The sequence below is a fragment of the Lotus japonicus genome, chromosome 2 (genome assembly GCF_012489685.1).
Source record: "Lotus japonicus ecotype B-129 chromosome 2, LjGifu_v1.2".
In the NCBI taxonomy this organism is placed as follows: Eukaryota; Viridiplantae; Streptophyta; class Magnoliopsida; order Fabales; family Fabaceae; genus Lotus; species Lotus japonicus.
This window is the reverse complement of record NC_080042.1, coordinates 90,056,265-90,068,969: the sequence shown is the minus strand read 5'-3', so window position 1 is coordinate 90,068,969 and position 12,705 is coordinate 90,056,265. Positions and strand designations below refer to the sequence as shown.

General features: G+C 37.0%; 1 protein-coding gene and 1 pseudogene across 3 annotated transcripts; one reads left to right on the top strand and one right to left on the bottom strand.

The window, feature by feature from the left end:
- On the top strand, positions 1-5,654 carry LOC130740847 (filament-like plant protein 4; annotated as a pseudogene).
- LOC130740848 (protein IN CHLOROPLAST ATPASE BIOGENESIS, chloroplastic-like) lies at positions 4,706-8,938 on the bottom strand. Of its 3 annotated transcripts, XR_009020271.1 has the most exons (12): positions 8,744-8,937; positions 8,586-8,675; positions 8,219-8,293; positions 8,093-8,135; positions 7,960-8,017; positions 7,668-7,835; positions 7,533-7,595; positions 7,350-7,444; positions 7,161-7,242; positions 6,936-7,046; positions 6,577-6,794; positions 4,706-5,194 (listed from the first exon to the last, which is right to left on the bottom strand). XR_009020271.1 is itself a non-coding variant. In XM_057593559.1 (11 exons), exons 1-11 carry the CDS (start codon positions 8,862-8,864, stop codon positions 6,654-6,656), a joined length of 1,041 nt encoding a protein of 346 aa, XP_057449542.1. In that variant the 5' UTR covers positions 8,865-8,938; the 3' UTR covers positions 6,469-6,653. The 3 variants fall into 3 exon arrangements, 2 of the variants coding, with proteins under 2 accessions (XP_057449542.1, XP_057449540.1); XM_057593559.1 differs by lacking the exon at positions 4,706-5,194 and having other exon boundaries at positions 6,469-6,794; positions 8,586-8,669; positions 8,744-8,938; XM_057593557.1 differs by lacking the exon at positions 4,706-5,194 and having other exon boundaries at positions 6,469-6,794; positions 8,744-8,936.
- Between the last annotated feature and the right edge of the window lie 3,767 nt (positions 8,939-12,705).

Here is a 12,705-nt window from a genome sequence, read left to right as displayed (position 1 = left end):
AGTGCTAATTTCTTCACATATTTTTACACTGATTTCATATCTCTGTTATCTTTTTCAAGTACATAACACACCAATCTCTTTTTACCATCCCATCCCAATGTAAATGAAATAAATGTGAAAAAACTAAGTGAACACTTCGTTAGTATTTTTCTAGTTGGCTCTTGACTCCTAATCCTACACTTCATAATCCTTTTTTTTTTCCTTTTTGGTATCCATACCCACCACTTTGCACTTCAAGAAAAAGCTGAGGTAGTTGTTGGTTTGAGTAGTGGTGCCTATGCTCGTTTCAAGCTGAGTCATTTTCCTGCCACTCAAACATTCCATGGTATGATGTTAATTGTTTATGTCTATGTCTTTAACCTTCTCTTAGCTTCACTCAACTCTAAACTGGTTCACATTTTCTGTTTTCCTGAACTAAATTTCACTGGACATGGCAGAATTGAATTTCATCATCATTTGGTCTCAGCTGCTGCCTTTTGTCTTTGGTGATCCATGCACAAGAAACACAACCTCCCACTTCATTTCTAAGAGGTCAGAAAACAAAGCACTCACCTCTTACAATTATGTTCCTCTACCATCATTTTAATGGTAATATTCATTAAAAAAGGGATTTCCTCTTAACTTTTCTGTTGCATGGAATAAATCTTCAAAGATGCAGAGGTTCATTAAAAAGAATGTTGATATTATGTTTAAATTTAATGAATGTCATATGCCTTCAATGGAGATATTTATGTAAATAAAAAAAAATTCTGCTACGTAATATGCTTCTGTATGATGATTAACTTCTGCTCAAATTCCATGTACATAATAATTTTTTATCATTATTGTTATTTCGGTTCAGTGAGCTCATCCTTCCAGTAAGACTACAGTAGCATAAACCTTTTCCTCACGAGGATTCTCATCATTTGAAGCCTTCTTACAACTATGGATCACAAGACATGGCGTTGGGGAAAAAAGTCCACGGAAAAGACAATTTTAGCAAATGACAAAGCAAATCTCACTTCAAAAGAAAATGAAGAGGTAATTTAATTAAGACTAACATCAATTGTTCTGTTTTGATCACATATATTTTGTTCTTTCCTTGAGTGTTATAGAATTTATAGGTTCATGTGTAGATTTAGCTGGTTTCTAATACTCTTCCTTCCACCCTCAACCTTATACATCTTTAAGAGTACTAACTCCATACTTCATCAATCCACACTATCTCTATCCTTGTCAGTAAAATGGATGAATTGGTTTACAGTTATTAAAGATACACAATAATTCTGGAGAGTCCTATTTATTAGAGACCTGGAACTCTTCCCCTGAACTTTGTGGAAGTGTTTTGTTTTCTACTTGATAAAAATAATTGGTGTTTTGTCTTGTTTTAACTTTTTGTCTTAGGTGCAAGCACTACTTGCTGATAAAGAAAAACTGGAGAAAGACTTGAAAAGGTTGAATGATAAGCTTGCTTTTGCACTCTCTGACTGTAATGCAAAAGATGAGCAGGTGAAGAAACAAACAAAAATTGTGCAAGAAGCAGTGGAAGGTAATATTTCTACATTGTTTATAATAATCAATTATGAATTATTCTTGAGAGTAATTTTACCAGTCTCTTAATAAAAGCCTCCTTTGAAGGATGGGAGAAAGCAGAAGCTGAAATGTTGTCAATGAAGCAACATCTTGATGATTCTGTGCAGCAGCTATTAGTTTATGAAGAAAGAGTGGCCCATCTGGATGCTTCTCTCAAGGAATGCATGCAACAGTTACATTTTGTCAGAGAAGAACAAGAGCAGAGGATTCATGACGCTGTGATGAAGACTTCAAAAGAGTTTGAACAAGCACGTGTGGTTTTCGAAAAGCAGCTATCAGAGACCAGTAAAATGCTTGCTAAATGTGGGATAGAAAATTCTCATCTTAACAAATCTGTTTTTGCTAAAGAAAATTTGATTGAAGATCTGAAAAGACAATTGGCTCAAGCAGAGGCACATCATATTGCACTGATGATTAGATTTGAGTCAACTGAGAAAGATAATGCTTCTCTGAAGTATGAGGCTCAAGTGCTTCAGAAGGAACTTGATATTCGAAATGAGGAGAGAGAATTTACTCGTCGAGTAGCTAATGCTTCTCATAAGCAGCACTTAGAGAGTGTGAAAACAATTGCCAGGTTAGAATCAGAATGTCAGAGGATGCGTCTTCTTGTTAAAAAACGGTTGCCAAGTCCCTCTGCACTGGCAAAAATGAAAAAGGAAGTCGAAATGTTGGGACAGGGTTCACTTGAAATGAGGAGGAACAAGTTGCATTCAACCGGTTTAATGATTGAATCTTCAGTAAAAAACACTCCTGAGACTACCATTAGAAGAATCACTACTTTGACTGAGCAACTATGTTCTGTGGAAGAAGAAAACAAGACTTTGAGAGAATCCCTAAATAGGAAAACAAATGAAGTCCAATTCTCCAGGGCAATGCTTTCTCGCACAGCTTCTAAACTGTTGCAACTTGAGTCAGAGATTGAATCTAAAGGTAAAACGACCTTGGAGCAGCCTAGAAGCAATCTTGCATTGGAAGAGATCTCTTTGGCATCGATGTCTGACATTGACAGTGATGACAAGGTTAGCTGTGCTGAATCCTGGGCTTCTGCATTGATTTCAGAGTTGGAGCACTTCAGAAGTGAAAAACAGAAGGAATCATTTGCATGCAGAAGTGTTGGACCTTCAGACATAAAACTTATGGATGACTTCGTTGAAATGGAGAAACTAGCAGTGGTCTCTGTCGAAAAAGCCCCTGAAATTTCTCATGCTTCTTCAGAAGGAAATAATAAAGTAAATGGCTTCTCAGAGACTGGATCAAACGAGATTACCTCTGAAGTAATAGGTAAGGAAATCATTCCAGTGTCTGATCATTTATCAGCGTTCTCAACATCAAATCAGGAAACATGTTCCAGTGACTTAAAGCACAAAGTTCCTGGTTGGTTGAAGGATGTAGTTAAAGTGATCTTGGAACAAAACTGTGCCACTCATAAGAACCCTGATGATATAATTGAAGATATTAAATTGGCTATGAAGCATCTAAATAATCAAGATCAATGTGGGTTTGATTCAAACAAAGGCTCAGGTCAATTTGATGAAGTAGATCACACCTCACAGCAACCTTTGCATAATTCTGCAGTAGATCCATCAGGTGAAGTAAATGGTTCTAAGATTTCATCAGTAAAGAGAACTAAACAACAATCTGAGAGAGATCAGAGTAAATCAATAGGCAAGATAATTGAGCTTATTGAAGGGATCAACGTACCTGATGAGGATATTGATAATTCAGATCCCTTGTGCAAAAGAGATGGAAATATCCTTGCACATAAGAATGAAGGAATTCCAACAGGCTACATGGCACGAGTTTTCCAGTGGAAAACATCTGATCTTGGTAATGTCTTACAGAAATTTCTTCACGTGTTACGATTTACTGAATGGCAAAGCTGATCATGAAAAATTTGCCACAGAACTAACTACGGCTTTGGATTGGGTTATAAATCACTGCTTCTCACTTCAGGATGTTTCAAGTATGAGGGATGCCATTAAAAAACAATTTGATTGGGATGAGACACAAAGTGAAAATGAAGCTGAAACTGAGATGTTTGCAGACACAGATAAGTTGCATCTTCCCAGAGAACAGTTACCATGTTTTCCTGCACTAACTAATTCAGATTGCCATGATCTGACTAAGGAAATGCAACATGATGAGAAGGAAGAATTTAAAAATATTAAAGGTAAAGTGATCCCTTCTGAATCTGAAAAGGAATCCTTGGAACGGAGGCTTCAATCAGCAATGAATCAACTTCAGGAATCGGAGAAAACTATTGCCAGCTTGAGATTGGAGTTACAAACCATGAAAGAATCCAAAGGAATATTCGAGGATCAAATGCAAAATCACGCATCAATGAATGAGGAGATTGACTCTCAGCTTACAGAAACTGAATTAAAAGAGGCTCATCACAAGATTTTGGCATTAGAAATGGAACTGGAGAACAAGAACCACTATTGTGAAGAATTAGAGACTAGATATGTTGAGCTTCAGCTCCAGCTTGGAAGGTATCAGTAATCTAATATTTCAATATTTGTTACTGTGCATATGATTTCCAAGCATTTAGCTTTTAATCTCTTCTTTGAATATTGTCATACTCATATCAAACTTTATCTTCTCAGCATGACAAAGGAGTGTACAAATAATGACATTAACCAGACAGATAAGCAGCTGCAAACTGTAAGTTTATATATTCCGTTGATTCATTTGTTTGTTGTCAGATCAGAACACTATTTTCCTATATATTCTGGATAAAATGGAATCATGTTGAAGTATTATTCATCTAGATACAAATTTGGCGGGGAATGGTATTTGATTTTACATGATGCTAACTTGATTTTTAAACTAAAACTGGGAGATCCCAGACTGGAGCATGATGAACAAATTACTTCACCGCTCTTCAAATGCATTTTAAGTTTTTTTAAGCTTTGAATGCCATAGATACATCCGATATAAAAATATCCTCAATACAAGAAGTGGAGAGGAAAATGACTTCTCATGATTTGTTTCCTTCTGGCTAAATATAATTGAAAATGAATATGTCCAACACCAAGACTGCTACTCAGTATAAATCCAATAACACCAGTGCAGTAACTAATATAAGGAGTTAATTGCCTACTGTGCAAACAGTTCTCTGTTGCAATATGTACCTGTATTGAGTTTGAGGGTTGTTTACCAATCCTACAGGACTGGGAGATAACAGCTGCTTCAGAAAAGTTGGCAGAGTGTCAAGAGACCATCCTTAACCTTGGGAAGCAGTTGAAGGCATTGGCTGCACCAAAGGATGCCTCCCTCTTTGACAACGCTGTAGCCGCCCAATGCCATGCAATTACAAACTCAGCATTGGCTGCACCAAAGGATGCCTCCCTCTTTGACAACGCTGTAGCTGCCCAATGCCATGCAATTACAAACTCAACTACTTTCCCAAAGAAAGCAATGAAGATGAAAAATCGACTTTCTCTATTGGATCGGATGTTGGCTGAAGATAATCACAAAGCCAAGGTTTGCAAAGTAAGTAACAGAAGCTCCAGTCCCACCTGCATTCCTGGTTTTATACAGCCCCTGGAAAAGGTATTAGTTTTGAACAGACTTCAAGGCCAGGATGACAGTGCTTCTGTTAAGTCTTTGGCCATCGTACCTGCCAAGAAATCTAGAGGTCGTAATTTGTGGCGAAGGCTACTCTTAGAGAGAAAGAAGAAAGCCAAAAAGAATGCACATGTTCCATTTAACACATGAAATGCAATTCTGGTGTTGTTCTGTACTTCCTGAGGGAGGGAACAATCATATCTTGGCTATATTTCTGATGGAGATAGTTGAGTGATATTTGTGTGTTTTTCTCTTGGCTATTGAATACGTGCCTGAAAACTAACAACTGAAAATGCATGTAATAGAGTGCATGCAACATTGTTGTTATGATATGTAATTATGCATACCTAGGAAACAGCAAAAGGGGGAGGGGGCATGGTGATGATCAGTTGAATTGAAAAATGTGACAAATAATGTGCGCAAACAACATTATGCTACACCAGAATTCCACTTTGAGATGTCTGGTGCCGTTAGATCCCGGCTATGGCAAAGTATCAAATTTGATTTTGTTTTGTTTTAGCTTTAAGTGGTGATTGACTGATCGTTCACACCAAAATTGATTTTATTAAAAAGCCACTAATGAAATGATTCAGCCTCTACCTTTCCTTGGAACTGTGAGAGGGGGAAGCTCGTGTAGAGCAGCAATTTTCATTGATCAGAAAGTGAAAATGGAAGACATTTCCATTTACAAGATGAGCTGAGCTGAATATAAATATGTCATCCAACTAACCAGTAGCTGAAAGATTAACTAACAAACTAAATATTACCAGAACTTACTGTCAACTATCATTACGGAAACTGGAACAAGGAGATACATATATAATCTCTAGTACTCCCTGACCCACAACAATCAGTTTTTCTCACACAGAAAGATAAAATAACTCCATATTATTCTAACACATTTCATAAAAAAATACATACTTATGATATTTACCATTTTTCTTATCTTTAGGTTTAGTTTTGGGGAGCCACTTCAGGGCTAGCATCTCCATTCTACACATCATATTATATTAGAGTGGACGACTGGTGGACATGTTTACTTTCTTTTTTGTCTTCAGTAAGAAAATAGTATCTTTGGAATCATGGTATTAAATATTTACCCTATCAATTTTAAATACACAATCCCAAACATTTAAGTGTTTATTTAAATAAATATTTGCAAATTTTGTGTTAATTTTAATCAGTAATGGATTTGAAGTGGAAAAAAATCTATGTTTAAAAGAGTTTTATCTTAATAAGTTGATAATAAATTTGAATATTAATTTTTTATTTATTTGAGAGTTACTCGCCAAGTGTGTGCGCACATTAAAATAAGCCTCGTGTGAGTTAAGAGTGTAAGAATATCATTATTATTACATGCAGAGCATGAAACATGTGAGGAGTTCAGGTTAATTTATTACAATGAAATCATAACTCAAGGAAAAATACTCGTGCCTGTAGAATAAATTGTATAAAATGCCGAAACGGGAAGGCACTGAAGCTTGCAGGTGGAAGAAAATCTGCCAAGTATATTAATCTCTATAAAGAATAAATTTTGCGACATCAGATAGTCCTGCTTCCTCGTAACACTTGCCAATCCGGTCCAAATAGTCATCCCAATTTCCGTCTATAGAAGCCAAATCCAGCAAGAAAGCAGCTTCATCTAGTACAACCTGCAATTGAGTTTAAAATGAAAACAAGAAAGAAAAAATATGAATATCAATATATGCCCTTGCCATGAATGTTTGATGTTGTAGCAATGATCATATAACAATTAAATTAATAAATAGTTGATACTTGACACTAAACAGAACCTGTGCAGGTGCCTTCCCCTTTTTAAGATCTTCTTGCCTTCCCTCTTCAGTCACTTTCTCTTTAATGTACTCAATTTGCTCATCGTCCCATTGTGCTATATTAGCCACATCCTAGTTGAAACGAATATGACAGAACAAACTTAGAAAAGGGGTAAACGGAGGAAAAGAGACCTAGCACAAGCTTGCACTTAAACCAGAAAACCAAACTGATTAAAGACTTCATACATGATATTTGCAGCCCAGAGTCCACCATGGTGATTTCAAAGCTCCCCTGGCAGCATCTTTAGCTTCTGTATTACGCCCAACCCTGTAATTTTTTTATTTAAGAAAAGCTTCTTAGAAGATGATAATTATAAGTTCAGTCTTTCCATTTTGAACAACTTCAAGAAGTAACAGAAATCGTTTACCAACAACCTCAACAAAACCTCAGCATTGAACACAAAAGGTCGTGCAAATCCTGGAAAATGTTCCTTCTTAGTATAAAATTCCCCCGTTACCAAAGCTGAAACCTTCCACAAACAGACATAACCAACATGTATCAAGTGACTTATGACTAATGTTTGAGGACCTATCTAAAAAAATGCAAGAGGACCTTACATTATCCCCTTCCTCAAAATGTCGTTTCACCTTGCGCTCTAGGATATCTGGAAAGATACCAACCTGAAAACAAATTAGATTCTTGCGGTAATTTATTGTGAAAATAAAAAACACTGTTTAGAAATTTATGAATACCTTTTTCAAAAGATAGCCATCTAGGTTAGAAATTCCAGACTGTGCAAAATCGCCTTTTCTATAAAGCTTCTCCCCAGCATCAGCTGAAGCATAAAAGAGTTCTTCATTTCTCTCTTGACTGTTCTTTACATCTTCTTCAACCAATATTCTATGAATAAATTGGTCCACCTATACATAGAAAATAAACAGTTGGCATCACACCATCTTAATAGACACACGATAAAGTGTCCACTGATCAATATTAACAACAAAGCCAGCAATGAAATGAAAAGACCAAGCATGCTCCACTTACAGTCTTGGCTAAAAGCCACACTCCATAACTTCTGACTTCCACCACTGGCATTTCCATTCTGCAGTTGTGTTACAGTTATAACATGATTAAAACAAAAACAACCAAAAGGAAAAGGATGAACATCGAGCCTCACTCGGATGGAGCCGTTGGCCACCGCAGCAATGCCGTCACACTACCTGTAAAGAAAAAAAAAACACTTACATACAAAACTATACTGAAGTTGAAGATTTCTAAAAGCTACTTAATCACAAACCCATACCTGAGCTGTTTTTCGACAGTGGTATAGCAAGGGGAATCAATCCTTGCCTGGCGCCGGGAGAGATAATAGAATCACCTGTTAAACACAAATGCATGACCTAATTAAGATCAGGAAGCAGAAAAAATGAATTCAAGGCGCATATTTGCATAGAATAATTTGATAAACCAAAATAATCCAAGTCACATGCTCAAGCACATACACAAAATACAGATTCATGACTATTCTAAACTTGAAATTCTATAGAAAGTTGCATTACAAGTTTAATTGTAAGATTGAGATGAAGATTTGGTTGCAAAAACAGTTACATGATACTTGAATTTGCAAATAGATAAATGCGAGTTAAGAGGATAATGTGAAATGGCGATACCTCTGGTTTGCAGAATCGTCAAGAGTTGTGAGAGATGCTGAGGAGGCTGAGTTTTGGCTACGTCTTTTACGAAAGAGACGTGGTCTGCAACTGCAAAGTGAGAAGTGAATCAACGAAAGAGCAGCACCGTTTTATTGAGATAAGGAGAGTTGCGTTACCGGAAATGGAAGAAGAAGCAGAGACGCGAAGAGTAGAAGCTCCGCGGTGGCTGAGAAGCAGCGGCACGACGTTGCTGCCGCGTGCACCACCGCGATACAATACCCCGCCGCCGATCTTCATTCTCTTTTCGCCTTTTTCGTTTGCCTTCCGTTTCCCTCGCCTTATCTATTTTCCTTTTCTCTTTTTTAAAAAAATACAAAAAAATAATCATTGCCACATAAAACGTGAATCGAGTGCAACACAATTTACACAATCCAGTTTTGAGTGCAATAATTCTATTTCTATTTCCATAATATCATAAATTTATTTTGATTTTAACTAAAATGAAAATGAAATGTAACCTTTTTTTTTTACAACAACAAAATAGGAAAAACTAGCTAACACCATTCATGTACAACGACGCCGAAACAAAATGAGGGGTCTTTTTAAACACCGTTGTGTATTGTCCTTCCCTACTTGACGAGCTAAACAATTCAAAATATTATTCTTCTCACATGGGACGTAGACGAACTGCACACTCGATAAATACTGACATTCTTATATTGCTGCAACGCGCTCACTCCAATCAAGCAATCAGAGGCACGAACAAAAGTTTAAACCCAAAACTAAGAGTATGGTTCCTTTGATCCTATGTGACATAATATAATTAAATGACAACTTTTTTTTATATTGATAGTGCAAATCTATTAAGTACATCATTCTACTTAGTTTTTTTTTCCTCATATGCACATTTTGATCATGATTGTTACAAATTCTAAAAGCTCATTTGCTCTTTGAGACCATGGTAAATATGATGGTCCTAAAAATGGAAAAATAACACGTAAATATTTTTATCATCTTCCAACATTGGATACCTTGATAAGTTCAAATGCCATGAAGTAAATATAAATTTTTTATAAGTACTTATTAACCCGACAACTTTTTCTATCTTCAACTGGACCATCATCATTTCACCCTAAACTTTTATTGTAATCAAAATTATTAGATTTCTTTTATAACGAGTTAATTTGAGTCAGCAATGCATTTTATAAGGAAATCCATTTTGGTGAAAATCATTGGGTTCCCATTTTTATATAGGGCCCGTTTGGTACGCTGTATTGTATAAGACCTGATAGTATAATGCCTGATTGTATTAGGCCTGATAGGATAAGGCCTGATAAAATTTTAATACTATACAGCGTTTGGTCATACACTGTATAATTTGGTGGCAACACTGGTGGTGTGGTAGTCGTGGTATTGGAAGGTGATGATGGTGGTAGTGGTGGTGGATGTTGGTGGCGCCGGCGGTAGTGACAGTAACAGTGGTGGTGGATGGTGGTGTTGGTGGCGGTGGTGGTGGAGTGTGGGGGCGGCGACGGTGGTGGTATGAAGGTATTAACGATGGTGGCTGTGGTGGAGCATGGTGGTGGCAGCGGCGACAGTGGTGGTGGTAGTGGTTGTCGTAGTGGCGGCGGTGATGGTGGAGGGTGGTGGTGGCGGTGGTGGTGGTGGTGGTGGCGATAACGATGAATAGAGCGTCGTGGCGGAGGCGGCGGTAGTGGCGACAACGGTGGTGGCGGCGAAGGTGGTGGTGGCGGCGGCAGTAGTGGTGGTGGTGGAGGGTGGTTGTGGTGGTGGTGGTGGCTGCGACGACGGTGGTGGTGGGGGAGGAGGGTGGTTGTGGTGGCAACGACGGTTGTGGTGGCAACGACAGTTGTGGGGCAGTGGTGGTGCAGGCAGTGACGGTGGTGGTGGTGGGGTGGTAGTGGTGGAGGCGGTGGTGGTGGTGGTGGTTGTGGTGGTAGTGGTGGCGACGATGGTGTGGTGGTGGAGGGTGGTTGTGGTGGTGGCGACGGTGGTGGCTGCAGTGACGGTGGTGGTGGTGGAGGCGGTGGTGGTGGAGGGTGATTATGGTGGCGGTTGATTAAATATATTGAAGTAGTTTATACATTGCACTCTTATCATGTCTTATCCATCATTTATAGGGTGGATTAAATAATCCATCATTTTAATGTATAAGAGGAGGTTGATGTATAAGCTTATACAATACAATGTGATCACCAAACAATGGATAAGCTCATAATGTATTGTATAAGCTTATACTATCATGCCTAATACGGTGTACCAAACGAGCTCATAGCAAACAGTTGGACTGTGTTTCGATTGATGAAACATATTAAAATCAAATGAAATATAATGAGTCATCCTATCACTTAGCATTATGACTCATCTATTATTTGGTGCTTACATTCTATTGTATATGTTTATTCATGAGTTTACTCTTATACATTAAAATGATATATTATTTAATTTAACGTATATGGTGGGATAATGTTTGAAAAGATCACAACTTATAAATTACTTGAAAATATTTAATTCATTGTCACTATCGTTGCGACATCGTCATCGCACCACCATTTCCATCCTCCACCACCACCATCCTTCGTCACACAATTGTCGCCACCTGAACCACCAACCACTACCACCGCCCTACAACCCCACCACCACCCTCACCACCGTCCACCATTGCCATCGCCACCACCCTACCGCAGCCGCATTGTCACAACCATCAATGTCGCCACCATTTTCCACCATGGCCACCTCCATTGTCACCACCCCAACTACCGTCGTTGTTTGATAAAGTTATCAAATAATTTTAAAAGTTAATTGTTTGATAAAGTTTTTTTCTCTAAATAACATGACAAATTATACAATGCATAACTAACCGCGATATATTATTAATTTTTTTATCACGTCTTAACTTATTAAACTTTATCAGTTTTTATACCATACAATATATTATTATTACTTATTATTACTCCCTTTGTTTGTTATTATAAGAATCAAATTGAAAGTATACCTTAATTTTTTATTTACAAGAATACATTTATTTAATTAAATCAATATGCATACTTCCTCTGTTCCTATTTAACTGTCTATTTTGAGTGGAGGCACACATATTAAGGGTGTGATTAATTTTGTTGATTTTTTGAAAAAGTGAGGATTATTTTTCTATTTTACCCTTAAAGTATGTGTTTTCTCTCCTTATTTATTGTATTGACAAGGGCATTTGTTGTAAAAACATCATTTAATGCTCTATTGAAATGCTAAGTGGACAGATAAATAGAAACAAAAAAATTTCTTCAAAGTGGACAGTTAAATAAGAACGGGGAGTATAAATTAAGAAAATGAGCTATTAATTATCTTAGAAAGTGTACAACTTTAACACGATTATTTAAATTAACTAAGAGATTTTATTTTTTGAAACTGAACTTTAATAATAAAACGAAGAAATCTTTCAAAGAACAAACCTCTCACGAAAGAAGAAACGACCCACATAACGACCAGGTTGATCAACATATCTTGAAAATGAGCTTCATTAAAACTTTACTATGAAAAAAACCATTAGAAAAAACCACAGTGAAGGAAAAATAGTATCACATTCCCAAAGATGTTATCAAACAAAACATTAAAAACCAAACCCACCAATGTACATAAAAGTAAAACTAATTATGACCCTATAAGGTATGAATCACAAACTCTAACACGGACACCAGACACAACACGACACTGGTACCATGACACGGCTAAAATTTAAAAAGCAAGACACAGGGAGACCGCTATATACATGAAGGTCTTGTCACAAAGCTTAGAAAATTGTTTTGATATTTTATTTGTAAAAAGACTTAATTGTCTTCAAAAAGAGCTAATCTATATGGTTTTCACTCCTTATTCATCATCACCATTGAAAATACCATTGACTTTGGTTCTTTAAGTGATAATTAACGATTTCTTTTATGCTTCACTCTTAAAAATTATGTTTTTTAAAATTACAAGTGTGCTAGAAAGTCCAACCAATAAGAGGTGTTGACTCAAGTGTCTGAGAAAAAAAAACGATACCACAAAAAAATGTGTGACACTTGTCATGTAGTATTGTACGAGTGTCGGTGTCGTGTCAGTGTTGGATCGGTATCCGACACCG

Bases quoted from the DNA above. Each gene is read 5' to 3' on its own strand.
- LOC130740848 (XM_057593557.1), bottom strand. From the start codon at position 8,864: ATGAAGATCGGCGGCGGGGTATTGTATCGCGGTGGTGCACGCGGCAGC. The intron at 8,018-8,092 runs GTGAGGCTCGAT...ACACAACTGCAG, and splicing joins TGGCCAACGGCTCCATCCGA to AATGGAAATGCCAGTGGTGG. The intron at 7,243-7,349 runs GTTGTTGGTAAA...AAAAAATTACAG, and splicing joins AATGCTGAGGTTTTGTTGAG to GGTTGGGCGTAATACAGAAG.